Below are 27,742 nucleotides of genomic sequence, written 5' to 3'. Positions count from 1 at the left end.
TCATCTCGCTTCTCCCCACCAAGGATTGCTGCCGCACCCAAGTCCTCTCAATTCGGTGGCGCCCTCTATGGCGCGCCGTGCCCCTTAATCTCGACTGTCGTCAGCTATCTCTCTTCAATGATTTTGAAATCCCCAGAGCCATCATCTCCTCCCACCAGGGCTCCGTTCAAAGCCTCTGCATCTCGTCATGATACCTGAGCAAGCATACCATGCTCTGCACGGTGGACGCCTGGCTGAAATCCCCTGAATTCACAGAACTGCAGCTGCTTGAGTTCTACTATTTCCCTGGAAATCACATACCACATACCGAACGCCATGTACTTGTGCCCTCAGCACCGATGTCCATCTCGCGGTTTTCCTCCTCTCTCCACACCGCCACCTTTGCGCTGTACTACCTACCAGACAATCTGGTACTAAACCTTCGACTCCCATTTCTCAAGAAACTTTCACTTGTGCGGGTTCGTATATCGGAGGCCTCATTGCACAGCATCATCCACTCCAGTTGCCCTGCTCTGGAGTGCTTGGTGCTTGTTTTCACAGTTAGAATTGGTTGTCTCCAAATAAAGTCGCCTAACCTTGTAAGAATTGGAATTTCTTTTGATGGAAGTCAGCTCATCATCCAAGATGCCCCTTCACTTCAAAGGTTGATCCTTGATTCTAGTTATTCACCGTTGCAAATAACCGTCCTCTCTGCACCTAAACTGGAGACCTTGGGTGTAATACATGATCTCTGTGCTCATTTCAATATGGTGTTTGGCTCCACAGTTCTTCAGGTACTTTATATTATCATCTACACTTGTAACCATAAGCTGCATTTTAAATTTCTGCGCATAAGTTAAATATCATCTTGGAGTACACATTTTGTACTAATATTATGTTCTATGCTCAATGAAGAGTTTCTCCATGGATGGCCTATCAATGGCGCTGGATTCTGTCAAGATCTTATATATCCAAATGAATAGTTTTGATCTGAACAAGATTATTAGCTTGCTGCAATGCTTTCCATGTCTGGAGAAGTTGTATATAAAGGTGATAATTTCACGCACATTGAAAGCCCGCATATAGTGTACTAGAATTAACCGTTCAGCTGTTGCTCATTCGACACTCTTTTTTAGACCTTAACTGTTTTCAATCTTCATGTCTATTTAGGCAACAGGACGGGGTTAAGAAAGTTATAACCAGTCGGTGGATTCGTAAGCATCGGGATTTTCTCACTTCTCATGAGATTCGATTGAAGACAATAACGCTAGAACGGTATGTAGCCAACTATGCAAACACTAGATTTGTCACATTCTTCCTGCTGAATGCGAGGTTAAAATTGTCCATCAGGCTTAAGTTTATCAGCAGCATGGTTTTGACGGATGGGTATGTGGAAGAGCAAAAAAAGGAGTTTGTGGGAAAAAGAGCTTCTGAACGTGTCGGGCTTCTATTTACAACATATTGTGGTCATAATCCAGTAAATTTTACGACCCAAGATGTTCATTCTATGGACCTGACCGATCCATTTGACTGTGACTGCCGAAAACAGTGCTGGAGTTAGATGTTGTTGCCCTTTTCAACCTGAGTTTTTTTTGTAAACCTGATGAACAATTAACCCTCGTGCTTTTGTACAGTTTGTAAGCTGGAGTTAGATGTTCTTGCCCTTTTCAACTCGGTTGTGACTGTCATATTTTCTTTGAAACAAGGAAAATGGCTTGCCAGTCGTTTAATTTAGAGTGAAATATTGTAACAACTAACAAATCCCAACCAAGGGAAATAACATCACTCTCGCCGGCTGCTTGAGCTCACTCTACATTACAGAAGCCAAGTGATTAGCCCCCACCAGCACCCACAAACTTATTTCGAACTAGCGCATCAAATGGGCTGTAAATTTTCATAGGAAAGGCTGCATGACCATGACAGATTTGGATTCTGATATTTGGGACCTGCGAGGAAATAGCCTATCCAAGGTGGTGTCGACTTACTAGCCAGTCAATAAACGATTCTGCCTACCAGCCGTTGGATTGACATCCAACATCTGTCGTGTGTCTTCTATCTCTTGTCTTCTTCTTCCTCCAGCCACCCGAACAAAACCACCCCGTCGGCTCCGCCTGCTCCCGCCTCCCATGGCTGGCTGCACCTCCGCCGCCCTACCGTGTGTATCCTCCAACGTTGGCCAGTCCCTCCGTCTATTCCCCCACACGTCTTGTTATTCTCCGGCGACATCAGCCCTAACACGCACCCGCACCCGAACCAGTCAACCCTCGTACTCCCCTCCGCCTGCGACTGGACCGGGGCATCTTCCACGGCTCCTCTTCGTTTCGTCCGAGGCCTCGCCGTCGTCCTCCGCCTTGCGGCCTTAGTTCGCTCGCCGTGCGCGGTGCGCCGCCCTCTTGCGTTGTCAACGTCGTCAACAACCGAGAGGAACAAGGAGATGATTGTACGTGGAGAGGATGACAGTAGGGACCCACCAGCGTCATGGCAGTACGCAAGCAAATGCCTCTATATTACAAGCCCAAAAATATGGTTCCTCCTAATGGTTGGACATCTGGGGCTCATGCCATTGTCAACGTAGTCAATAAACGAGAGAATTACACTACGAGCGGCTGACACTAGGGACCCAGCAGGTCGCATAGTTTTTTTTGAGGAACAAGCAGTTATTATTTATACTAGTTTTAGCGACAGATCAGGGTAACAATGGGGCTGTGCGGGGGCTGTGGCCCGTCTAGCCAGGGTTTATTTAGGTTTACCACATCATGAGCCCAGTTGTGTTTTTTTCTTGCTGAAAATGGCTAGCCCAGTTCTATTTTTTTTAAGAAATACCCAAACGAGGCCTACTTGCTTTATCAGCCCTGCTGGGCTGCAAATCTTTCAAGACGAGGAGAGTTTCATTCGGGTTGCCCAGAAATGGGCTGTACATTTTTAAAACACATCAAACCGGGAATTAGTTTCAATTTTTTTCATTACAAGATTTTAAATTCCATTGATTTTTATGCGTGGACAATTATTTGGATTTTATATTTATATAAATTATTTTCAAAATAGTTTGAATGTGAATCGATATTTTGGGATTAAAAACAGTTGACCGCACCGAAATATGCAAAATTTCATATACTTTTTAACCGTGGCCACAATATGGGGTGTAATGCTAACAAAAAGAAGATGGGCTCCAAAAATTCTTAAGAATTAAGAAATGGGCTGTACATTATTAGAAATAATGCACACGAGAGCAGTGACTATTGGATGTCCATCCATCGGCTATCGTGCTTCTTCAATCTCTGCTCTTCCTGCTCCAGCCGCTCAAACAAGCGCCGGCGCGACTGCCTGCTCCCTCCTCCCACGGCCGGCTATGCTGCCAAGCAGGCCTCACCGCCCCACCGTACTCCCATCGCTGGCCTAGCCATCCCTCTACTCACCCACACCTGTTGTTATTCTCCGGGGACGGCAAACGAACCAGTAAACCCTCGTACTCCTCCGCGTGGGAAACAACTGCTGAGTCTTCCCTGACTCCGTGTCGTTCCCTTCCTAGGGCTCGCCGTCGTCCACCGCCCTGGTGCTCTCAGCGCGGCCTGGTCAACGTGGTCAATGAACGACATCCATCAGAAGTGGACTGTACGTGGAGAGGCTGACAGCTAGGTCCACGGCCGCACGCAAGGAAATGTCTCCTTATTACGCACAAAATAATGATTCCTCCACCTGACAGCTAGGACCCACGGGAAGGGCTTCTGTATTTCACAAAAAAAACGTTCCCCCCCTGACAGGTCGGACCCACCAGGTATATCTTCGTACGCAAGGAAGTGCCTCATTATCACACACACAAAAAATGAATACCCCCTGCTAGCTGGGACCCACCATAGTGGGTGGCTGACTTGTGGGCCTACTAAGTTGACGGGGATGGAGGGCTTTGTCAACTTAGTCAATATGAACGATTCTAGCTCCAGTGACCGTACGATGTCCATCCAACGGCCATAGTGCTTCTTCAACCTCTGGTCTTCTTGCTCCAGCAGCCCAAAGCGGCGCCGGTCGTGCCACCTGCTCCTGCCTCCCGTGGTCGGCTATGCTGCCGCGAAGGCCTCACTACCCCCATACTACTCCCACCGCTGGCCAGGCCATCCCTCCACTCACCCACACCCCCTGTTATTCTGCGGCGACGGCAGCCTCACACCGCAGCCGAACCAGTGAACCCTCGTACTCCTCTCCGCGTGGGCATCCACTGCCGCGTCTTCCTCGGCTCTGCGTCGTCCCCTTCCTAGGCCTCGTTGCCGTCAACCGCCTTGGTGCTCTCGGCGCGGCGTGGTCAATGTGGTCAACGATCGACTTCCATCGGAAGAGTATTGTACGTTGAGCGGCTGACAGCTGGGTCCACGGCCGCAGCTGGGTCCACGGCCACAGCCCAGTTTTTTTTGTGATTTGCCAAGTAAGTCGCTTTGTCAAGCCTATTGGGCTGCAAATCTTTCAAGACGAGGAGAGTTTCATTCGGCTGGCCGAGAAAATGGCCTATCAGTAATGAGAAATGGGCTGTACATTTTTAAAACACATCAAACCGACAATTAGTTTCAAATTTCTTTTTTTTTCATTTCGGGATTTTAAATTGCATTGATTTTTATGCGTGGATAATTTGTTGGATTTTATATTGATATACATTTATTTTTAAAATCAGTTTGAATGTGACTCGAAATTTCGGGATTAAAAATAGTTCGGACCGCACCGAAAAATATGCAAAATTTTGTATAATTTTTTAACCGTGGCCACAATATGGGCTGTAATGCTAACTAAAAGAATATGGGCTCCAAAAAAACTTAAGAATTAGCAAATGGGCTGTAAATTATTAGAAATAATGCCAGATGGGTTGTATGCTGTTTTCCACAGATTTGAGGCTTTCCTAAAAAAAGGTTGACGCACAAGCAGTGACTGTTGGATGTCCATCCAACGGCCGTCGTGCTTCTTCAATCTCTTCTCTTCCTGCTCCAGCCGCTCAAATAAGCGTCGGCGGGACTGCCTGCTCCCTCCTCCCCGCGGCCGGCTGTGCTACAACGCAGGCCTCACCGCCCCACCGTACTCCCATCGGTGGCCTAGCCATCCCTCTACTCACCCACACCTGCTGATATTCTCCGGCGACTGCAATCGAACCAGTAAACCCTCGTACAGTCGTACTCCCCTCCGCGTGGGAAACAACTGCCGAGTCTTCCTTGGCTCCGTGTCGTTCCCTTCCTAGGCCTCGCCGTCGTCCACCGCCTTGGTGCTCTCGGCGCGGCCTGGTCAACGTGGTCAACGACCGACATGCATCTGAAGTGGACTGTACGTGGAGAGGCTGACAGCTGGGTCCACGGCCGCACGCAAGGAAATGCCTCCTTATTACGCGCAAAATATTGATTCCTCCACCTGACATCTGGGACCCACCGAAAGGGCCTCTGTATTTCATGAAAAAACATTACCGCCGCTGACAGCTCGGACCCACCAGCTATATCTTCGCACGCAATGAAGTGCCTCCTTATTACGCACAAAAAATGAATACTCCCCCTACTAGCTGGGACCCAGTATAGTGGGAGGCTGACTTGTGGGCCTACTAAGTTGACGGGGACGGAGGGCTTTGTCAACTTAGTCAATATGCACGATTTTATCTCCAGTGACCGTACGATGTCCATCCAACGGCCGTAGTGCTTCTTCAACCTCTGGTCTTCTTGCTCCAGCAGCCCAAAGCAGCGCCGGTCGTGCCGCCTGCTCCTGCCTCCCGTGGCCGGCTGTGCTGCCGCGGAGGCCTCACTGCCCCCATACTACTCCCACCGCTGGCCAGGCCATCCCTCCACTCACCCACACCCCCTGTTATTCTGCGGCGACGGTAGCCTCACACCGCAGCCGAACCAGTGAACCCTCATACTCCTCTCCGCGTGAGCATCCACTGCTGCGTCTTGCTCGGCTCCGCGTCGTCCCCTTCCTAGGCCTCATTGTCGTCCACCGCCTTGGTGCTCTCGGCGCGGCGTGGTCAATGTGGTCAACGACCGACTTCCATTAGAAGAGTACTGTATGTTGAGAGGCTGACAGCTGGGTCCACGGCCACATCCCAGTTTTTTTGTGATTTGCCAAGTAAGTCGCTTTGTCAGGCCTGTTAGGCTGCAAATCTTTCAAGACAAGGAGAGCTTCATTCGGCTGGCCGAGAAAATGGCCTATCAGTAATGAGAAATGGGCTGTACATTTTTAAAACACATCAAACCGACAATTAGTTTCAAATTTCTTTTTTTTCATTTCGAGATTTTAAATTGCATTGATTTTTACGCGTGGACAATTTGTTGGATTTTATATTGATATACATTTATTTTTAAAATCAGTTTGAATGTGACTCGAAATTTCGGGATTAAAAATAGTTCAGACCGCACCGAAATATGCAAAATTTTGTATAATTTTCTAACCGTGGCCACAATATGGGCTGTAATGCTAACAAAAAGAATATGGGCTCCAAAAAAACCTTAAGAATTAGCAAATGGGCTGTAAATTATTAGAAATAATGGCAGATGGGTTGTATGCTGTTTTCCACAGATTTGAGGCTTTTCTAAAAAAAGGTTGACACACAAGCAGTGACTGTTGGATGTCTATCCAACGGCCGTCGTGCTTCTTCAATCTCTGCTCTTCCTGCTCCAGCCGCTCAAACAAGCGCCGGCAGGACTGCCTGCTCCCTCCTTCCCGCGGTCGGCTGTGCTGTCGCGCAGGCCTCACCGCCCCACCGTACTCCCATCGCTGGCCTAGCCATCCCTCTACTCACCCACACCTGCTGTTATTCTCCGGCGACGGCAGTCGAACCAGTAAACCCTCGTACAGTCGTACTCCCCTCGCGTGGGAAACAACTGCCGAGTCTTCCTTGGCTCTGTGTCGTTCCCTTCCTAGGCCTCGCTGTCGTCCACCACCCTGGTGCTCTCGGCGCGTCTTGGTCAACGTGGTCAACGACCGACATGCATCTGAAGTGGACTGTACGTGGAGAGGCTGACAGCTGGGTCCACGGCCGCACGCAAGGAAATGCCTCCTTATTACGCACAAAATATTGATTCCTCCACCTGACATCTGGGACCCACCGAAAGGGCCTCTGTATTTCATGAAAAAACATTACCGCCGCTGACAGCTCAGACCCACCAGCTATATCTTTGCACGCAAGGAAGTGCCTCCTTATTACGCACAAAAAAATGAATACTCCCCCTGCTAGCCGGGACCCAGTATAGTGGGAGGCTGACTTGTGGGCCTACTAAGTTGACGGGGACGGAGGGCTTTGTCAACTTAGTCAATATGCACGATTTTAGCTCCAGTGACCATACGATGTCCATCCAACGGCCGTAGTGCTTCTTCGACCTCTGGTCTTCTTGCTCCAGCAGCCCAAAGCAGCGCCGGTTGTGCCGCCTGCTCCTGCCTCCCGTGGTCGGTTGTGCTGCCGCGGAGGCCTCACCGCCCCCTACTACTCCCACCGCTGGCCAGGCCATCCCTCCACTCACCCACACCCCCTGTTATTCTGCGGTGACGGCAGCCTCACACCGCAGCCGAACCAGTGAACCCTCGTACTCCTCTCCTCGTGGGCATCCACTGCCGCGTCTTCCTCGGCTCCGCGCCGTCTCCTTCCTAGGCCTCGCCGTCGTCCACCGCCCTGGTGCTTTCGGCGCGGCGTGGTCAACGTGGTCAAGGAACGGCTTCCATCGGACGTGGACTGTACGTGGAGAGGCTGACAGCTGGGTCCACGGCCGCAGCAAGGAAATGCCTCCTTATTACGCGGAAAATAATGATTCCTCCACCTGACAGCAGGGACCCACTGGACGGGCAACCGTATTTCGCGAAAAAAAAACTTTTCCCCCTGACTGCTAGGACCTACCAGCTACATCTTTGCACGCAAGGAAGTGCGTCCGGGCAAAAAAAAAACTATGATTCGCCCCCCTGACTGCTGGGACCCACCAGCTACATCTTCGCACGCAAGGAAGTGCCTGACAGTCAGGACCCACCTGGTCGAAGCGTACGTAGCGTTGTCATTCTGGTCGCGAACGTGTACGTACATACTGGTCGATGTAGAGGCGCGCACGTGTCGTAGTAGAGGCGCGCACGTAGCATGTACACGTACGTACAGCGGCCAGGGTGCAAGAAAGTAAATACGGCCACGTACGTACATACGGGCGGGGTCTCGAACGCCTACTCGCGCGTACGTACGGCCAGGGCTCGTGTACATGGCTGGGTCGGAACGGAGAAACTGCGTCGTCGTTGTGTTCATGGGGAGGCAACCAGGGGCGGAGCCAGGATTTGAGCATGAGGGGGCGAGAAGAAGCCAAAACCAACCAATCATATATAACATTGTAGAAGTCTATTGTATATATCAATGGAATCAAATTGCAAGTACATATAGTTCACAATTTGGAATAAAATAACACTTTTGTTAGTTTATTTAAGTATAACTCTAGACCGCAAAACCTATTACCTATATATCAAACAAGTCAACAATATCATTCTCGAAACCTAACAAACCAAAAAAAATCCGATTGTCATCTTGATGTATAGTTGTTATACAAGTTTATGATTTGTAGTAACCAATGTAACAATAACATTACCTCGTAATTTATGTAGTCTTATTATATGTTGGATATAACTTGAGATTTTGGTTTAACTCTGACCACATGAAGCATAAGACTATGGTATAGGACTTGATACTCACCAACAAGCGGCAACTGCTTCATTGGGACGAGCTTGTGTCGACGGTTGACGCTAGCTATAGACTCAACGAACCGCCGAATCTTCCTTGAGACAGCTGATGGCAATGCTCCAATGCCCTAGCACATGCAGACGGCGGCGATCTATCCTAGAAACTAAATCAAAAGAAATACTAACATTCAGAGTAACGTTCTCATTCGCAAAATAGAATTACTAATAGCTAATAGCCACTATTGGTACTAGTACCTGCTTGTATCGAAAGGGTGGCCTCCCGGTGCCTAGCCGTAGATGGCGTCGTGGCGAGCGACGGCGGCGGCGGCAAGCGCCCTAGCAGCCAGATGCACGTACAGGGAATCAATCAATTGATCTGATCGATGACACCTGCGCTTGGCAAAACAGTTACTACGTACATGGGGTATGAGGAAAGGCCGTGATGGCACATGGGCTACTGGGCTTAGTTTGTTGCGTACTAATTCCAGGATTTGATCAAGCTGGGCTATCATTAATCAAGTGATTACTCGGCCATTAGCATCTCTAATTAGGCCTAGACTCCAATACACCAGTATGTATATATACCAGAAAACTTCAGGGGGCGAGTGGTTGGGGGGGGGGGGTCTAGCCCCTGCTTGCCCCCCTGTCTCCGCCCCTGGAGGCAACGGAATGCGTCGTGTTCATCGAGAGGCAACGAAACGCGTGGGAGCCAACCGGCTTGTACGGAACAGCCGATGGAAACGAGGCCTGGCGTACCGCACAACGGAGGAAACGGCCTTGTGTTCGACCGGCCATGTTCGAAACGAGATCCTGTTCATCGGGAGGGGTCTGGCGTACCGCAAAACGGAGGAAACGGACCTCCTACAGTCGAAACAGGGTCCTGTTGATCGGGAGGGGTGTGGCGTACCGTAAAACGGAGGAAACGGACTTGTGTTGGAGCGCTACGGTCAAAACGGGGGTCCTGTTCATCGGGAGGGGTGTGGCGTACCGTAAAACGGGACTCCACGGGATACTGTTCATCTCCACCGTCGACCCCCTCCAGCCTCCACGGGCTACTGTTCATCCACCATCGACCTCCTCCAGCCTCCACCTGCGACTGTTCATCCACGGGCTCCTGTTCATCCAGCCTCCACCGCGCGCTACTCCACCGGCTACTGTTCAACCAGCCCTCTCCACGGGCTCCTGTTCAACCACCCCTCCACGGGCTACTGTTCATCCAGCCCTCCACCATCTACTGTTCATCCAGCCCTCCACGGGGTGGTCCTGTTCATCCAGCCCTCCACGGGGTTCTGTTCATCCAGCCCCAACCGGCTCGGTCGATCGGGGTCCTGTTCATTCAGAGGCAACACCACGGGGTCCTGTTCATCCACCCCCACCGGGAACTGTTCATCCAAACCCCCCAGCAACGCTCAATGTTTATCCAGAGGCAGCATCGATCGGCTTCAGTTAGCAGCAGTAGCGAAGGAATCGCTCGCTCGGGTTCAGTTAACAGCCATCGATCGATCGCTCGGGTTCAGTAACACGTAGCCTGCAGTGCAATCGCTCGGGTTCAGTAGGCGAACGCCTCGCTCGGGTTTAGTTAGAGCCCAAGCCTCGCACCCACGCGCGTGCGTGTATGTACGAGAGAAACGCGCAAACCTCCGTGCATCGCTCGGCCCCGACCACCCACCGTAAACTGGGAACACCCCTATATTTTCCTCGCCCTCGCTTCTACCATGGTTTTTTCCGTCATTGACGGCCCAAAGAATGTCATGCAGCTGCGTCTCCGGCCCGCCCAGGACGAAAAGCCCATTTTCTGTCATGATTTTTTGTCATAGAAGTAGGATCCCACCACATCTATGATGATACCGGGTTTTGTCACAATTATCGTCATAGAAGTGTCATAAGTATGACAGGAAATTTTTTAGTTCGGCCCAAAATGTCACGGATGTGTCTTTTTTTGTAGTGAGTAGACATCACCTCGCGGGTTCTAGAATCATGCAGACATGACCGAGACACCTCTCTGGTCAATAACCAATAGTGGAACCCGGATGCCCATATTAGTTCCTACAAATTCCACGAAGATATTCATCGGTTGAACCACGATGTCGAGGATTCAGTTAATCTCGTATGCAATTCCCTTTGTCTGGCAATATGTTACTGGCCCGAGATTCAATCGTCGGTATCTCCATACCTAGTTCAATCTCATTACTGGCAAGTCTCTTTACTCATTCCATAATACAAGATCTCGTGACTAAACTCATTAGTCACATGAAGCTTCTTGTGATGTTGTATTACCGAGAGGGCCCAGAGATATATCTCCCTCACACGGAGCGACAAATACCAGTCTTGATCCATGCAACCCAACAGACATCTTCGAAGATACCTGTAGAGCAGCTTTACGATCACCTAGTTACAAAGTGATGTTTTATAGCACACAAGGTATTCCTCCGGTATCCGGGAGTGACATGATCTCATGGTCTAAGGAACTGATGCTTGACATGAAGAAAGTTGTAGCAAATAACTAAACGATCTGATACTAAGCTTACGGTTGGGTCTGTCTATCACATCATTCTCCTAATGATGTGATCCCGTTATCAAATGAAAACTCATGTCTATGGTTAGGAAACCTTAATCATCTCTAATCAACGAGCTAGTCTAGTAGAGGCCTACTAGGGACACGGTGTTGTTTATGTATTCACACATGTATCTAAGTTTCTGGTCAATAAAATTCTAGCATGAATAATACACATTTATCATGAACACGAAAATGTGATAATAACTACTTTATTATTGCCTCTAGGGCATATTTCCAACATTAAGGTACTAATTTCATAAAGTATTGGATCAAATCATTAACACTTAATGAATACATGTAATCCTCACCCATTCCCTTTGGTTCGTGATTATTGGCACTTCAAGTTATCCGGTTCAAAACGATAACATGTGCATACACTTGCAAATATCATCTAAAGCACATTTGTATTCATGAAAATATAAACGGATTAGATCTGAAATCATGGCACTCAGGCCCTAGTGTCAAGCATTAAGCATAGCAAATTCATAGCAACATTATTCTTAGAACATGATGAATACTATGCATCAAACCCTAAGAAATCCGGCATCTATTACATAAGGGATCTCATCCAATTCTCATCCACCACATGTGCATACAGAGAAATTACTCACACATGAGTGGAGAGATCATGACCATGATGATGGACCCCCCCCCCCCCCCGCTCCGGAGGCTGGATCAATCTCCAAACTGTCCTCCGGGAGCGGAATAGAGGTGGCGGAGGCTCTATCACGCGGAAAAATCCGATAAATATCTCCAAGGGTTTTTGAGCAGAAGTGATTTATAGGCCAAAGGGCATTGAGGCAATGCCCCCGGGCGTGTGCCTGCCCCGGGCCCATCTTCTTCCTCTGAGGCTTAGAATTCCTGGCTTGAGGAAGGTGCCCATGTCATCGGTAAAAACAAGTATGGCCGGGCCCATCTTTTGCCTCGGAGGCTTAGAATTCCCGGCTTAAGGTTCCCAAAAACATGTGGGATGCTGCAATGCGGTTGACGAGATTAATGAGAGTGTGTCAGATGTGGCGGCATGCCACAACGAGTAGTGCAACCCATCCATCACCATCACAAAGAATAAGGGCGAGAAATGATTTCCTTGCTGAAACGCGGTTGACGAGATTAATGAGAGTGTGTCAAATGTGGTGGCATGCCACAACGAGTAGTGCAATCCATCCATCACCATCACGAAGAATAAGTGTGAGAAAGTATCCCCTTGCCGAAGCCCACGACGATTGTAGATGGCCTCATTGATGACTCCATTGAAAAAGACCCTAGTGGAGGAGGAAACGATGATCTCGTGAAAGGAAAGACGAGGTGGGTTGGGCCTTCATTCTCAAGATCTCGAGAAAGCTAAGCTTTGGTTGCAAGTGGATTGCATGTGACCCACCTTGTCAAATTCCTCAAAAAAAAAACCTTGTCAAATGCCTTGGTAATGTCAAGCTTGAGCGTCCGCCGTGGAGGCACTGTGCAACTTCGCTTGAGCGTCCGCCGTGAAGGCACTGTGCAACTTCCTAGCCGTGCCACGCACAAGCATGAAGTCGTCATGCAAACACTGCGCACGCACCTCGTGCTTCAAAGATTTGTTCCAACAGTATTTTCTCAATCATCTCATACTGCATACACCAGAAACATAAGAGATTTGTTCCAGCAGTATTTTCTTAATTGCTACTCCCTCTATAAACTAATATAAAAACATTTAGATCACTACTTTAGTATTCTAAACGCTCTTATATTAGTTTACGGCTAATATAAGAGCATTTAGATCACTACTTTAGTATTCTAAACGCTCTTATATTAGTTTACGGCTAATATAAAAGCATTTAGATCACTACTTTAGTATTCTAAACGCTCTTATATTAGTTAGTATTCTAAACGCTCTTATATTAGTTTAAGGAGGGAGTACTGTATTTCATATAGACAAACACCAGAAACATAGGGATTCACTGTCAACGTTGTGTAGAGCAGTATTACCTCGCGTACAGAGCAGATTCCACATGAGATAGCGGGCAAGTGAATTCTGTCTTATAGCAGAAGCTTTAAAAATACAAACAACCTGGCAAAATACAATTTGCCAACAGTGTATCAATCACTCATGTACATAACGAGCACACACAAACCCCAGTTCAGCACTCGCAATGTAAAAAGTAAAAAAAAAGGTATCACTCATGTACATAACGAGCACACACAAAGCCCAGTTCAGCACTCGCAGTGTAGAAGGTAAAAAAAAGGCGAGTTCACCGATCGCTGGACAAATAAGTAGATGACTTTTGCTAACGGTCGTCAGCTGCATCTTATTTCTTTTCTCCTTCCCCCGATGACAAGTTTCTTCTCCCAGACACGAGCACACAACAGTTTAGCAGGGGACGTGTACTGGAGACGGAACAGTTAGTGCGCCTCATCTACTGCAAGCGGCACGCTCTTCACCTGCATGAATAAAAGAGACGCCGATCAGAAGTGCATCTTTTTCAAACAAGTACTATGATTCTCTGTTCTCCCTCATCTCAAGACGAAAAAAGAAGAACATCTCGAGAAGAGAAGAGAAGAGAGAAGTGCGATTTCCACTATGCAAGTCAGTTACTATGCAAGTCAGTTACTATTATCTAGTACTCCCTCCGTCCCATAAATATAAGAGCGTTTTTGAAACTACACTAGTGTCAAAAACCATAAATATAAGAGCATTTTTGAAACTACACTAGTGTAAAAAACGCTCTTATATTATGGGACGGAGGGAGTAGTGGTCATGTTTCAAACACAGTTCATCTAGAAACTGCTGTATTGCTGTGAGCAACTAGCGGCGAGGCTGAGAGGCTACTGCGTACCAGCTCACGTAGCTTCAGTATGTAAAACATCTCAAGGTAACGCCTAGTCTCCCGCCTCTCGAGCTTCGAAACATACTTCCAAAAGCCATAAACCCCAGCCAGTGTCATCAACCTCTCGGAGTAAATCTTCCATGTATACCTAGACACCAAGGAGAATACAAATATCACACAAGCAACCATGAAAAAACACCAGGTAGGCAGGCACCTGCCCAAAAATAGGATTGGCTGGTACTAACTTCTCGTAAATGCGCTGAAGGCCTCTGTCAGATATCTTAACCCAATGATTGGGGTCCTGTTTGCATTTTTCAAAGAAGTCAGCCATCAATGTGGCAGCCTGATCAGGATGGTAAGGATCAATGTGGAAACCAGAGATCCCGTGCTCTATAATCTCGGCAGGCCCTCCATGGAGTGTTGCAAAAGTAGGGAGTCCACAGGTCATGGCTTCCACAACAGTGAGACCAAATGCTTCATACAAAGCTGGCTGTAGCAAAGATGAATTAATATAGTCAGTATGTAAAGCTACTTGGTTAGGACCCACAAAACTTTTGCCTCTAGAACCACAAGTTACAACTTTACAACCATACCTGCACAAAGGCACCGTGAGTATCAGCAATGTAGCGATACAGCTCACCGTTGCGAGCCCTGTTCGTCTGGGCAGAGATCCAACGGAACTGCCCAAACAAGTTATATGTCTTAATAAGTTCATGCATCTTCTCTATCTCTGCGATCTCTTCTCTGTCCTTTGATTTCTTGACATCGTTGTAGCCAGCGACCACAACAAGGTTTACCAGCGACCTTAGCTTAGCGTTTTTACTATAAGCTTCCACTAGTCCTGTCATGTTTTTAACACGGTCAAGTCTTGCCATGGAGAAGAGAATTGGTTTTGATCGGTCATCCAGATGTCCACTGCAAAGAACAGTAACTACCATCAGAAAGACGCACGTGTCAACACTATTTGCAGGACCATACTACTAATATCACTAAAATTGTGCAGAAAGACATCATCCCATTATTGATGGTAATGGTAACTGAAATCTATAACAAGTGCAACCATATAATCACTCGAAATACTATTGTGAATGACATCCAACAAGATGACAGAGAGTTCTCACATGTGTACATCGTTTTGCTCTGGGTCATAAATCAAGCTCTCAATTGAACCATGAAGGGCAGTGAGCCGCTTGTCCTTTTCAGTGAATGGAAAATATATAGACATGTCTGCTCCAGGAGATACTATGTTGAACTTTGGATCAAAAACATCAATCCCATGAACAACGCGGTACAGGCCAGGAAGAGTAAAAGCTGTGTGGCTCTCGTACTGTCCAACTGTGTTTTTGCTGCATACAATGGAAATGTAAGAATTAAGTATGAGTGTCTTGTCAATAATACTGATGTACGATCGAAACCAAGCGCAAGATACTTGAAATGCAACAAGTCTACATGTTACCCTGGTATTAAATAATTAATGAAACAGCATATAGTTTTCATGCATACTGAATTATTGATACTACATGTGAGTAGATTAGTTAACCAAGATGAAACGGCGGAGGAAAAAAAATGGTCTGGCCAACAAGGCAGAATAGAAGAAACCTTCCAGCGATTTCTTGGTATGTGCTGGTGATTATGAAATCAGCATTGTTCATAGCGATTATATCAGCAGTAAACTGACAAGAGAAATGATACTTCTCATCGAACTTCTTCCAGTATATGTCTGAATCTGGATATTTGGTCTTTTCCAGTGCATGAGCAATATTGCACTGCAAAAAATATTCTTACATGATCAGTAAAGAAAAAAGTTTGAAACCTCAACCATAATTTAATAAGTCATACCTGAGTAATTCCCATCTTATAAGATAGCAATGATGCCACAAGATTTCCGTCACTGTAGTTCCCAATTATGAAATCTGGGGTACCCTGTAATTCTGCAGCAATTTCACCAGCTGCATCCTGTAAAAAGTAAATATTATATTGCCGCCATCCATTTTGTCACAGAAGAAAAATACCCAATTGTACAATAATAGCAAGTGTCAGATGAGACTGAACACAAATTCATACGCAGAGGAAGTGTTCATGTAGAAATTATAACTAGGAAATTTATCCTTAAAAATTGTGGTCCTTTCTACATAAGCAACTCTGCACCTTACCGTAGGTGTCTCATGTCCAATAAAATATGGCATCATTCCAAACCATACACATTTCATGATATATACCATACAGATGCAATGTCTTCCTCTTGGGACTCTTTCAGGAAATAAGATAACAGTTCGTGGCCATCTCAGGAATATTTACAAGGGAAGAAGCATCATACCTCAGCAAATTTCTCCAGATAGGGCCACACGTCAAATCTTGAAATCCATTTCCTGAGTATCCCATTTTCATTTCTAAAGGGAACACGCAATATGTAAGTGTGCTGTGTTCCACTTATTCTCTCAAGCCGCTGATTACATGATGTCCCTTTTGAATCTGGTATTAGTCGAGTAACCTGAACCACATAACAGAAACAAATGATTAGCAGTGCTTCTCTGTCTGCAAGAGTCAGTAGAAAGTACTTCCAAACTATACCATATATATACCACATAATAGAAACACATGCTGATTTTTATCAAACGTTCTGAGAGGTAATTAAACTCCGCCTATGTTGTCTCAACATAGCCGGTCCCAAGCCCGGGTAAAGGAGGAGGGTTGTGATAGGCTTGGCGAGCCAACGTAAAAACTCAGCCACTCTTATGGAGATGAAACCCAAAGGATTTTCGTTGGGGCGTAACCCTCTGAGCGACGTGCCACATCGGAACCCGGGTGTGGTGGCAAATGGGCAAGGGCCGGGCCGTCACCCCCCAGGTGGCGCGCCGTATCTTGATCCGGATACGGTGGCAAGTGAGTGAGGATCGGATCGTCGCATCCTTAGTGGCGCGCTACATCGGCGCCGAATGTAGTGGAAAATGAGCAAGGGTCTTCGCATTTGACTCGACGAGTGCGAAGGGTAAGGAAGCTAGCCGAGCCTAGGAGGATTCGCTTAGGTAGCTGGAACGTAGGGTCTCTGTCAGGGAAGCTTCGGGAGCTAGTTGATGCAGCGGTGAGGAGAGGTGTTGATATCCTTTGCGTCCAAGAAACCAAAAGGAGAGGACAGAAGGCGAAGGAGGTGGAGGATACCGGCTTCAAGCTGTGGTACACGGGGACGGCTGCAAACAGAAATGGCGTAGGCATCTTGATCAACAAGAGCCTCAAGTATGGAGTGGTAGACGTCAAGAGATGTGGGGACCGGATTATCCTGGTCAAGCTGGTAGTTGAGGACTTGGTTCTCAATGTTATCAGCGCGTATGCCCCGCAAGTAGGACACAATGAGAACACCAAGAGGGAGTTCTGGGAAGGCCTGGAAGACATGGTTAGGAGTGTACCGATTGGTGAGAAGCTCTTCATAGGAGGAGACCTCAATGGTCACGTGGGTACATCTAACACAGGTTTTGAAGGGGCACATGGGGGCTTTGGCTATGGCATCAGGAATCAAGAAGGAGAAGATGTCTTAAGCTTTGCTCTAGCCTACGACATGATTGTAGCTAACACCCTCTTTAGAAAGAGAGAATCACACCTGGTGACTTTTAGTAGTGGCCAACACTCCAGCCAGATTGATTTCATCCTCTTGAGAAGAGAAGATAGGCGTGCGTGCCTAGACTGTAAGGTGATACCTGGAGAGAGTGTTGTACCCCAGCATAAGCTGGTGGTTGCTGACTTCCGCTTTCGGATTCGTGTCCAGCGGGATAAGCGTGCCAAAGTCGCTAGAACGAAGTGGTGGAAGCTCAAGGGGGAGGTAGAGGAGGGCCCTTGGGAGGAAGGAGGGGATGCGGACAATGTGTGGATGAAGATGGCGACTTGCATTCGTAAGGTGGCCTCGGAGGAGTTTGGAGTGGCCGGGGGAAGGAGAAGCGAAGATAAGGATACCTGGTGGTGGAATGATGATGTCCAGAAGGCGATTAAAGAGAAGAAAGATTGCTTTAGACGCCTATACCTGGATAGGAGTGCAGACAACATAGAGAAGTACAAGATGGCGAAGAAGGCCGCAAAGCGAGCTGTTAGTGAAGCAAGGGATCGGGCATATGAGGACCTCTACCAACGGTTAGGCACGAAGGAAGGCGAAAGGGACATCTATAAGATGGCCAAGATCCGAGAGAGGAAGACGAGGGATATTGGCCAAGTCAAATGCATCAAGGACGGAGCAGACCAACTCTTGGTGAAGGAGGAGATTAAGCATAGATGGCGGGAGTACTTCGACAAGCTGTTCAATGGGGAGAATGAGAGTTCTACCATTGAACTGGACGACTCCTTTGATGAGACCAGCATGCGTTTTGTGCGGCGAATCCAGGAGTCTAAGGTCAAGGAGGCTTTAAAAAGGATGAAAGGAGGCAAGGCGATGGGCCCAGATTGTATCCCCATTGAGGTGTGGAAAGGTCTCGGGGACATAGCAATAGTATAGCTAACCAATCTTTTCAACCTCATTTTTCGGGCAAACAAGATGCCAAAAGAATGGAGACGGAGTATATTAGTACCAATCTTCAAGAACAAGGAGGATATTCAGAGTTGTACTAATTATCGTGGAATTAAGCTGATGAGCTATACAATGAAGCTATGGGAGAGAGTCATTGAGCACCGCTTAAGAAGAATGACAAGCGTGACCAAAAATCAGCTTGGTTTCATGCCTGGGAGGTCGACCATGGAAGCCATTTTCTTGGTACGACAACTTATGGAGAGATATAGGGAGCAAAAGAAGGACTTGCATATGGTGTTCATTGACTTGGACAAGGCCTATGATAAGATACCGCGGAATGTCATATGGTGGGCCTTGGAGAAATACAAAGTTCCAGCAAAGTACATTACCCTCATCAAGGACATGTACGATAATGTTGTGACAAGTGTTCGAACAAGTGATGTCGACACTGATGACTTCCCGATTAAGATAGGACTGCATCAGGGGTCAGCTTTGAGCCCTTATCTTTTTGCATTGGTGATGGATGAGGTCACAAGGGATATACAAGGGGATATCCCATGGTGTATGCTCTTTGCGGATGATGTGGTGTTAGTTGACGATAGTCGGACGGGGGAAAATAGGAAGTTAGAGTTATGGAGACAAACCTTGGAATCGAAAGGGTTTAGGCTTAGTAGAACTAAAACCGAATACATGATGTGCGGTTTCAGTACTACTAGGTGTGAGGAGGAGGAGGTTAGCCTTGATGGCCAGGTGGTACCTCAGAAGGACACCTTTCGATATTTGGGGTCAATGCTGCAGGAGGATGGAGGTATTGATGAAGATGTGAACCATCGAATCAAAGCCGGATGGATGAAGTGGCGCCAAGCTTCTGGCATTCTCTGTGACAAGAGAGTGCCACAAAAGCTAAAAGGCAAGTTCTACAGGACGGCGGTTCGACCCGCAATGTTGTATGGTGCTGAGTGTTGGCCGACTAAAAGGCGACATGTTCAACAGTTAGGTGTGGCGGAGATGCGTATGTTGAGATGGATGTGTGGCCACACGAGAAAGGATCATGTCCAGAATGATGATATACGAGATAGAGTTGGGGTAGCACCAATTGAAGAGAAGCTTGTCCAACATCGTCTGAGATGGTTTGGGCATATTCGGCGCAGGCCTCCAGAAGCTCCAGCGCATAGCGGACGGCTAAAGCGTGCGGAGAATGTCAAGAGAGGGCGGGGTAGACCGAATTTGACATGGGAGGAGTCCGTTAAGAGAGATCTGAAGGATTGGAGTATCACCAAAGAGCTAGCTATGGACAGGGGTGCGTGGAAGCTTGCTATCCATATGCCAGAGCCATGAGTTGGTTGCGAGATCTTATGAGTTTCACCTCTAGCCTACCCCAACTTGTTTGGGACTAAAGGCTTTGTTGTTGTTGTTGTTGTTGTTCTGAGAGGTAATTAACAATGATCTGATGGCTTTATTCGCTAATTTCCAATAGGGGACACTGCCTCTGTTTCAGCTGGATCATTACCCTCTTGCCAAATAAAACAAGATGAGTACACATTCAGTAAGCTGCCCTATTTTCCTCTTAAATGTCAGTTTAAAATATTCACCGAAGTGGACATTAATGGCTTCATTTCCATAGTCCATGATGTAATCCAACCAACTCACACGATGATCCTGCCAGGCCGACACATCCAAGAGGGGATGGTGACCTTGCATGAAACCATTCACAAGCTTCATCAGAAAGGGTATTCTTCAAGATGGATTTTGGGAAGGCATATCATAAAATCAAATGGCCTTTTCTTGAACAGACCTTCCGCATGAAGGATTCCGCACCTGAGTGGCGTGGATGAATTGCCCAGTTCATTCACGGTGGAAGTGTTGGTATTAAAGTCTATGACACATTGACCATTAGCCCCAAAGCAGAAAGGGTATGAAGCAAGGTGATCCTATATGTCTCCAATTTTTGTAATGCTGCTGCTGATATGCTTGCCATCCTCATAGCACAGGCTAAGGAGGACGGTCAGGTTGGCGGCCTCATCCCAAACTTGGTAGATAGCGGGGTGTCCAATTTTGGGTATATGGACCATACTATCTTCATGGAACATGATATGGGAAAAGAAGATAAATATGAAAGTCATTCTATGTATGTTTGCCCAATTGTCTAGCTTAAAAGTTAACTTCCATAAGAGTGAACTTTCTTATATAAACAATTGTTTGGTTGTGAAGCAGGGTTATTCTTCTTCTGATATCTTGGCATACCTATTCATTATCGCAAGCTCTTGAATACGGAATGGAAGTGATTTTGGGATCGATTAGCTAAAAAATTCAATTGTTGGAAACGCAAGCTTCTATCCTACTCCCTCCGTCCCATAATACAAGATCGTTTTGCAAGCTACATTGGAAGTTCAGCAATTCCTTATGAAACCTTTACTGAGTTGCCCAATTGAGTGCGGTGAAGAATGGGTTATTGCAAATCCATATTCTTTTCCCGAAGTGATGAGCATAAACAGAGGTATCGATTACTAGTTGAGTACTCCCTTCCGCCCAGCCGCCAACAAAAGAACCCACCGCCACCACCAGATCCCTCGCCGCCGCCGTCGTCCGCCGCTGGACGGTGGCAGGGCGTTCTCCGCTCCCTCGTCACCACATTTCTCCTCGAGGTGGCCTTTGCGACGGCGGCGGACGCTTTGTGCCATGGCGTCGGGCGTCGGGCCTCTGGCCAACTCGATCCTGAAGCCCATCCACGGGGTCATCTGCTGGTGAGGGTTGGGGCTTGAGGTTGCTCCCTCTTGCGCCGGTGACTGGCTGAGTCCGACCAAATCTGGCAGAAGTCGGTCGAGCTTGGCCCAAGGTGGTCGGAGGGGCAGCTGCGATGCCATGGCCACTGTGGTCACGCAGGGGTTGTGGAAACCATGCCATGGACTGACAACGTACAGCTGGGTGTGCGATAATCCACAAGTTCTGCGCCAGAGGCCGTGATCCCACAATCTACAGGTTTGTGGGCGGCAGTCATCTCCATCCCCATAAGGGCATGTATAATGCACAGCCCAGGGTGATGTCTCGTATGCCAATGTAGGATCGGATGTCAGAAAAAGTAGGTTGGGATGAAGCAGTAGGATCCTCTATAGGAGGCGGGTGCTTGGGAAAAAAAGGTGTGGCTGAAAAAGTTAGTGGAAAGTAGAGAAGCATATGTAGTGGGAGTCTTTATTTTCTATTCATTGATGCGGCCCACTAGTGGTAGCTTGCATTGGGGAGAAAAAAATCAATGTAGATGCCTCAAGCTACTTTTTGTCATGGGGCAGTTGTATTCATATGCCACCATTGTACATCCCCTAAGGCGGTCCTCCGCTAGGGCACACGGATGTCGCCGTGGTTCCACGCGCTGTAGGCATGGATGACGCAGCAAAAGCTGGTGTGTGGTGGTGTTTGATGCGGATTTGCCATGGCCTGCCACTTGTAAGAACGGCCAGCCAAAGCATCGTGAATTAGAATTTTGGCTTTGTCATTGACCTTCCTCCTCTGCTGGGATCATGGAAAGTGGAGGCAACAAACACATTATGACTTGATTTGGTGGTGCTTCTCGTGAGACTCCAGGGTGAAAACCCTAGGTGAAAACCCTAGGTGCAACCTTAGTGCGGTGTACCTGACGATGATGGTGTTTTTGCGCCGTACCTTGCTTAATGCATTGCTTGGAGTTTGCTCGTATTTGACTTTAGGGTGAAAACTCACACTCTTGCCATCGGTGGCTAGATCCGGCAACAATGGGCGACGGCGGCGCTTATGCATCATTTCCTTTTGGGAGGTGTTGTTGTTGGAGAACCTTTATTGTATTCCTTGTGTTGTCATGAGATGGTTGGTACCGATGGTGATTGCCGTATTGCGTCGATCACTCCAGGTTTTTTTTTCCTCCGCATACTCATACCTTGACTTTGCTATTTGCAGGCATGATACTTTGTGTGTGTGTGTGCGCGCGCTGGTGTTGGTTCTCATGCAGAGGCCGGGTGTGTGCTCATTGTGTTTTGTATCCCCTTGGTGCTACATTATGAGCCACCAAAAACACCCTTTTTATCAACAAAAAAAGGTGGAGTATTATTGTAGACCAATACCAAGGGGTTGGTGGTAGAGGACCAAGGGGAAAAGAAGTAAGTGCTTAAACAAATGGTTCTTCAAATTATAAAATGTTGATGGGGTGCTGCAAGAGTTACTACACAACAAATACATGTACTCCAAAACGCTTTTGCAACATGCCATGAACCTACGGGCTCTTTTTTCTTGAAAGGCCATATGAGGGTCAAAGAGTTCCTCAACATGGGTATTTCCATAGTTGGTGGTGCCGCTTTCGCAAGATGCCATGAACCTACGGGCTCTTTTTTCTTGAAAGGCCATATGAGGGTCAAAGAGTTCCTCAACATGGGTGTTTCCATAGTTGGTAGTGGCACCACAGTACCAACACGTGGTTTTGGGAAGTCTCTTGACTACGGGATAGCCCTCTCGGTGAGAAATATCCAATAGTGTACAAATTTGTTCAAAGAAAACATGTTTCAGTTCACGATGTCATGGCCTTAGTGCCGTTAAATGTTTGTTTTGGGTGGACAGTAACTGGTGGCATTCCTGTCCCCATCTAGTTCAGCGTTTAATATTCATCAATTTAACGATGGAGTCAAATGTTCTCTGATAGAAGATACATACCCTAGTATTTTGGGGCCAAATCTATGTGCCAATATGGTAAATGAGAAACATCACTTGTAGAAAAATTATATGGAAACTCATTGTTCCCCTGAAAGTCAAGATACTGTCTTGGTGCGCATGCAGAGGTGTCATTTTAACAAAGGACAACCTAGTAAAATGCAATTGGAATAGCATCACGAAGTGTTGCTATTGCGTTAAGGGTCTCACAATTCAGCAATTATTATTCCTCAAATGCTGTTCTGCATGACTTCTGTGGATGACGGTGTTTCTGGCTTTTAATAACCCCCGCCTACTAGTATTCCTGAACATGTCTGGGGATTGGTTATGTGAGGCTATTAGACAACTTAAAGCACACGTTCAGTTAAAGTGTGTGTTTTATGTTTGGCAATATGGAATTTTCGTATTTGTTTTTAACAAAAGAAACAAGTTTCTGATTTCCTTCAGGTTATTCATATGGCTACTCATCGGATCTGTACGTGGTGCTCACTTCAGTGTGGGAAAGCACAGACCTCTCTGGAGTCTGGGTGCAGCCACTTAAAGATGTAAAACAAGGTATGTTCAACCAGTTTAGATGACGGTCTAGCGATAGGATGCATAAGCCTGACATGTAAACTCTATTGCAGTTGCTCTGGTCTTTAAATAAAATTGTTGTGCTTTTTTGTATGGATTGATACTTGGCAATAACATGGTTGCGTGCATCAGTCGATGCAAAGGCCCCAGGGCTCCCTCCTTTATTGAAAAAGGTTACCATATACAAGAGCATGTCATAACATAATGAGACAACACAATAAAGCAACCGGAGAATGTACCCAATGAAAATGATTTTTAATGGACAACAAAAATGAGAAGAGGAGAAAACTGAACTTACAATGAGAATTTTAGGGGTAACATCAAGGCCTTGTTTCTTTAACCTAAGAACCATTTCATCCTCCAAAGCACGAACTTGGTCCAATATATAAACAATCTGAGTACAGCAAAGAAAGGAAAAGATGATGTATCAAAGGGATGAGCAAATAGCACATTAAAGCTGGGACGAGCTATATATCGATGGCCATGCCATTGTTTGGTACCTGCCCTCCAGTATCTGGCATGCCCAACACATTAGCTTGACCGAAGTATCCATGAGGAGAAACTATCACAACATTAAAGATCATTGGGATCCTCCCCAAGAATGTCTCTAGTGTAGATGGATCTGGTGCTTGAAGAATATCCAGAAGGAGATGTATCATCTCTAAGACATGTTCAGCTGTATCACCCCAACCTTTCTCCAAGCCCCATTCTTGAAATCTGAAGGTTACGGAAAAAACACCGCGTGTCAAAGCTACATTATTCTTGCCTGATGTGATTTATTCAAAAGCTGCACTTCGTAAATCACGAAATAATCTCAGACATACATTATGCAAGAATTACCAGTGATAAGTAAATTTGCGGATGCAAGGCCTAGTCAAAGGCATTTCAACAAGACTAACATACTTTCTTTACCACAAAAGCTATTAAATTTCTGTATGGAAGACTTAAGCAGCTGGAGTTCCAACAAAAGGATAGAGAGGGCATCTCTTAGAAATGCTCGAAGCCTCAAAGAGTCCAACCCCAGAACTGAATTTGGTTACATAGGACTAACTGTAACAAAATTCGTGGTTTGTAGTCTCCCCCGCATATTTGTGCATATATTGAATGGCTAGACAAAAAACAATCAGCGGATGACAGTACTGAGATGTATTCCGTCAGTGCCAGGGTGACTTCCGCTTACCCAAACGGTCAGATTGGTTTTAACTTCTCAAGAACTGTTCATTTTTTGCTAAATTTTCTGACAAGGGTCAGAATTTTCACTCTTAGAAATGCTCAAAGCCTCAAACAGTCAAACATCAGTAGTGCTTCTCCCAACAAAAACAAAACTATACAAACTGAAATGCAAAAATGACTCTGGGAGCACAATGTGATAGGGTAAACTAACTGATTAGCAAATTGTAAGTATGGTGTTTCAGCTGGGAGCTTTGACAGGTGCTCCTCAGCTTTGGTCAGGACAGACTGAAGCCTTCCCACGCTCTGTATCCTGTCATTTAACATCATCACCTGCAGAACACACCCAAATTAACAACAAACATACACATGAACCACAAGTTTATCACAAAGATATCCTCGGCGGTAACAAAACTCACATGCCCCTTGTGCCGGTGCTCGCGAAGGAAATCAAGCAGGGGTTCCAGGCAATCCCTGTTGCGGAACAAAATCGAAGACAGGTGCCTGTTGAGAAACTGCACGCCATTTCCAATCGACGACGAGCGACTCGGACGTGGGATTAAGGCAGTGAATGGCTCAAAATCAAGCTCCAGCACGAAGGGGTCGTTGTGCCTGCCAGGTCATGAGGTTAAGATTATGGTGGTAGAAACTGAAACAATGCCACCTGTGACAGTTTAGCTGCTTTTAATTTTAATGCCATAACTCTGCAAGAGTCAGAGTCAGAGTGACCACAGGCCCAGCAGTCCAGCACAGAGCCGTGCTGATTCTGAAAGCTACTAAGTTATCAATCTCTTAACATGACCTCAGCCGTGCACATCAGATAGTAGCTAAGCAAACGATGAACAATTCAAAATATGGTTGCCTGGTGGCGGCCTCTCAAACCCAACATTAACCTCTCGCTAAAAAATGACCCTAGTAGAGGCAAAAGGAGCAGACGCTGGAGCTGAGATAGCAGGAAGGAACAGGGGGGAGCAACACATACTGGCCGTCGACGAGCTCCTCCTTGAAGCGGAGATACTCCGACACGCTGAGCTGTTCGACGTTGAGCTCGTGCACGTTGACGCGGACGTACTCCCAAACCCCCGGCCGCGGCCGCACCGCGATGGCGACGAACGGCGGCAGCACGATAGCCTCCTGCTCGAAAAATACACGCGCAGAGAGGCATAAAAAACATTCAGGGACACACGCGCGCGCACGAAACAGCCGGTGTTGCGATGTGACGGCTCACCTGGGAGGAGCGCAGGACGTCGAGGAAGGGACCCTCGGCGAAGGCGCTGCCGCCGGAGACCTGGACCTCGTCGAGCGTGTCGAGGATGCGGTGCGGCTGCAGGATCCCCTTCCCCTTGCTCACGTACCTACGGTACGGCCACCAAACCGACCGAAGCAGGGGCAAAAAATCGTCAGCAGAGGCATACGAGCGAACAATTGGGTGGGGTGGCTGATCGGCGACTCACTTGGAGAGGAGGGCGACGAGCTCGTTGCGGTGGGCGTGGAGGGTGTCCTCCACGCGTTCGCGGATGCTCGGGATGCGGTCAAGCTTCGAGGCGGCCATGGCTGGCTGCTCTGCTGCTGACTCGTGTCACTGTGCTCCCGTCCCGCGATGTTGCGAGCGCTGGTGAGCAAGGCGAAAGCCGAGTTGCCCAACTTTATAAGATGATGAGATGCAGCGCCTTGCTGACGCGTGGTGGAGAGCGTTGGGCAGTTAGCGAAAATGATTGTACAATGTACTACTACGTAGAACATTTTTGTGGTGTATTCATACGGAAGTATATGGCGATTTCGTCCATTTTACGCTTTGAAGTATGTCGTGAGTGAATGTACCGGCTCAGTCTCTCGAAGGTAATGTCACGATATGCGTGCATGCGTTAATGGGGTGAGTGTAAATATGTATGTATAAATGTCCGCATTTATACTATTTTAAAAAAATGATTGGGCTGTTAAAAAGTTATTGGTGCGATCCTTTCAGAAGAAAAAGTTATTGGTGCCTTAACGCTTTGGTGTCTAAATAATACTTCCTCCTGTTTTTGTTTTATTTCATATATAAATTTTGTTTAAAATCAAACTACAAAAGTATAGGGGGCAATGTTTTCATCTATTATTGTAGAAGTGCATTTTTCTTTTAAAAATGGAGGAGAACCCCTGGCCTCTGCATCTGGACAATGCATGCAGCCACTTTATTAATTGTTCACATAAGACATTACAAAGTAATACAACAGCAAGACTAAAGCCACCATCTAGGCAACATCTGTCGCTACTCCTATCCAAATGAGGAAGGGATGTTGATAGTCTGGGCCTAATATCAAACAGACCTCGCAGCCAAACCTAACATCTAAGACCAGAGGTCCTATCCAGGACGCCTGCCAGGTATGGGGTACCCACCGGTCCGGCGCACTCCTCAACCAGGACGCCTGCCGGGTATGAGGCCGCCGCAGCCACCTGCCACCAATCCATCTTCATAGTTGTACTGTTGCATCTACCTTGCACGGTCTAGCTACCGTCGACGCCACCACGACGCCAGACAGCTTCCTCCTCCTGTGCGAGTCCATCTCCGCGCATCGGACGCCGAGTCTCCACTGCCATGCCGCCGAGACCCACCGTCGATGATACTGTTAATGCCACACCGCTCCACCTACATGCCATCTCGCGTCGACTCCGAACTACCAGCAACTCCACCACCCTGAGAAGTTCTCGGCCGACGCCTCCAGGAAGGAGCACGACACCAAAGTGCCATCGTCGCCCAAACAGAGGAACAGAGGCTTTCGCCTGCGCTCATGGCAGAGGTGGGGGCGTATGATCCACACTGAAGCCTCCAGGAAGGTAATCGGCGCCGAGGGCGTCAAC

The 27,742-nt window shown here is 47.3% G+C and overlaps 1 protein-coding gene across 1 annotated transcript; it reads right to left on the bottom strand.

Annotated features, from left to right (window-relative positions):
* Positions 1 to 13,188: 13,188 nt before the first annotated feature.
* Positions 13,189 to 26,614, bottom strand: LOC123097521 (sucrose synthase 4). The gene is made up of 15 exons (XM_044519287.1): positions 26,356 to 26,614; positions 26,130 to 26,256; positions 25,884 to 26,035; positions 25,321 to 25,513; positions 25,116 to 25,234; positions 24,232 to 24,448; positions 24,030 to 24,125; positions 16,316 to 16,489; positions 15,838 to 15,954; positions 15,598 to 15,764; positions 15,120 to 15,344; positions 14,592 to 14,913; positions 14,244 to 14,488; positions 14,008 to 14,146; positions 13,189 to 13,612 (listed from the first exon to the last, which is right to left on the bottom strand). Exons 1-15 carry the CDS (start codon positions 26,451 to 26,453, stop codon positions 13,574 to 13,576), a joined length of 2,430 nt encoding a protein of 809 aa, XP_044375222.1. The 5' UTR covers positions 26,454 to 26,614; the 3' UTR covers positions 13,189 to 13,573.
* Between the last annotated feature and the right edge of the window lie 1,128 nt (positions 26,615 to 27,742).

The sequence above is a fragment of the Triticum aestivum genome, chromosome 4D (assembly GCF_018294505.1).
Source record: "Triticum aestivum cultivar Chinese Spring chromosome 4D, IWGSC CS RefSeq v2.1, whole genome shotgun sequence".
Classification (NCBI taxonomy): Eukaryota; Viridiplantae; Streptophyta; class Magnoliopsida; order Poales; family Poaceae; genus Triticum; species Triticum aestivum.
This window is presented reverse-complemented; position numbering and strand designations above follow the sequence as displayed.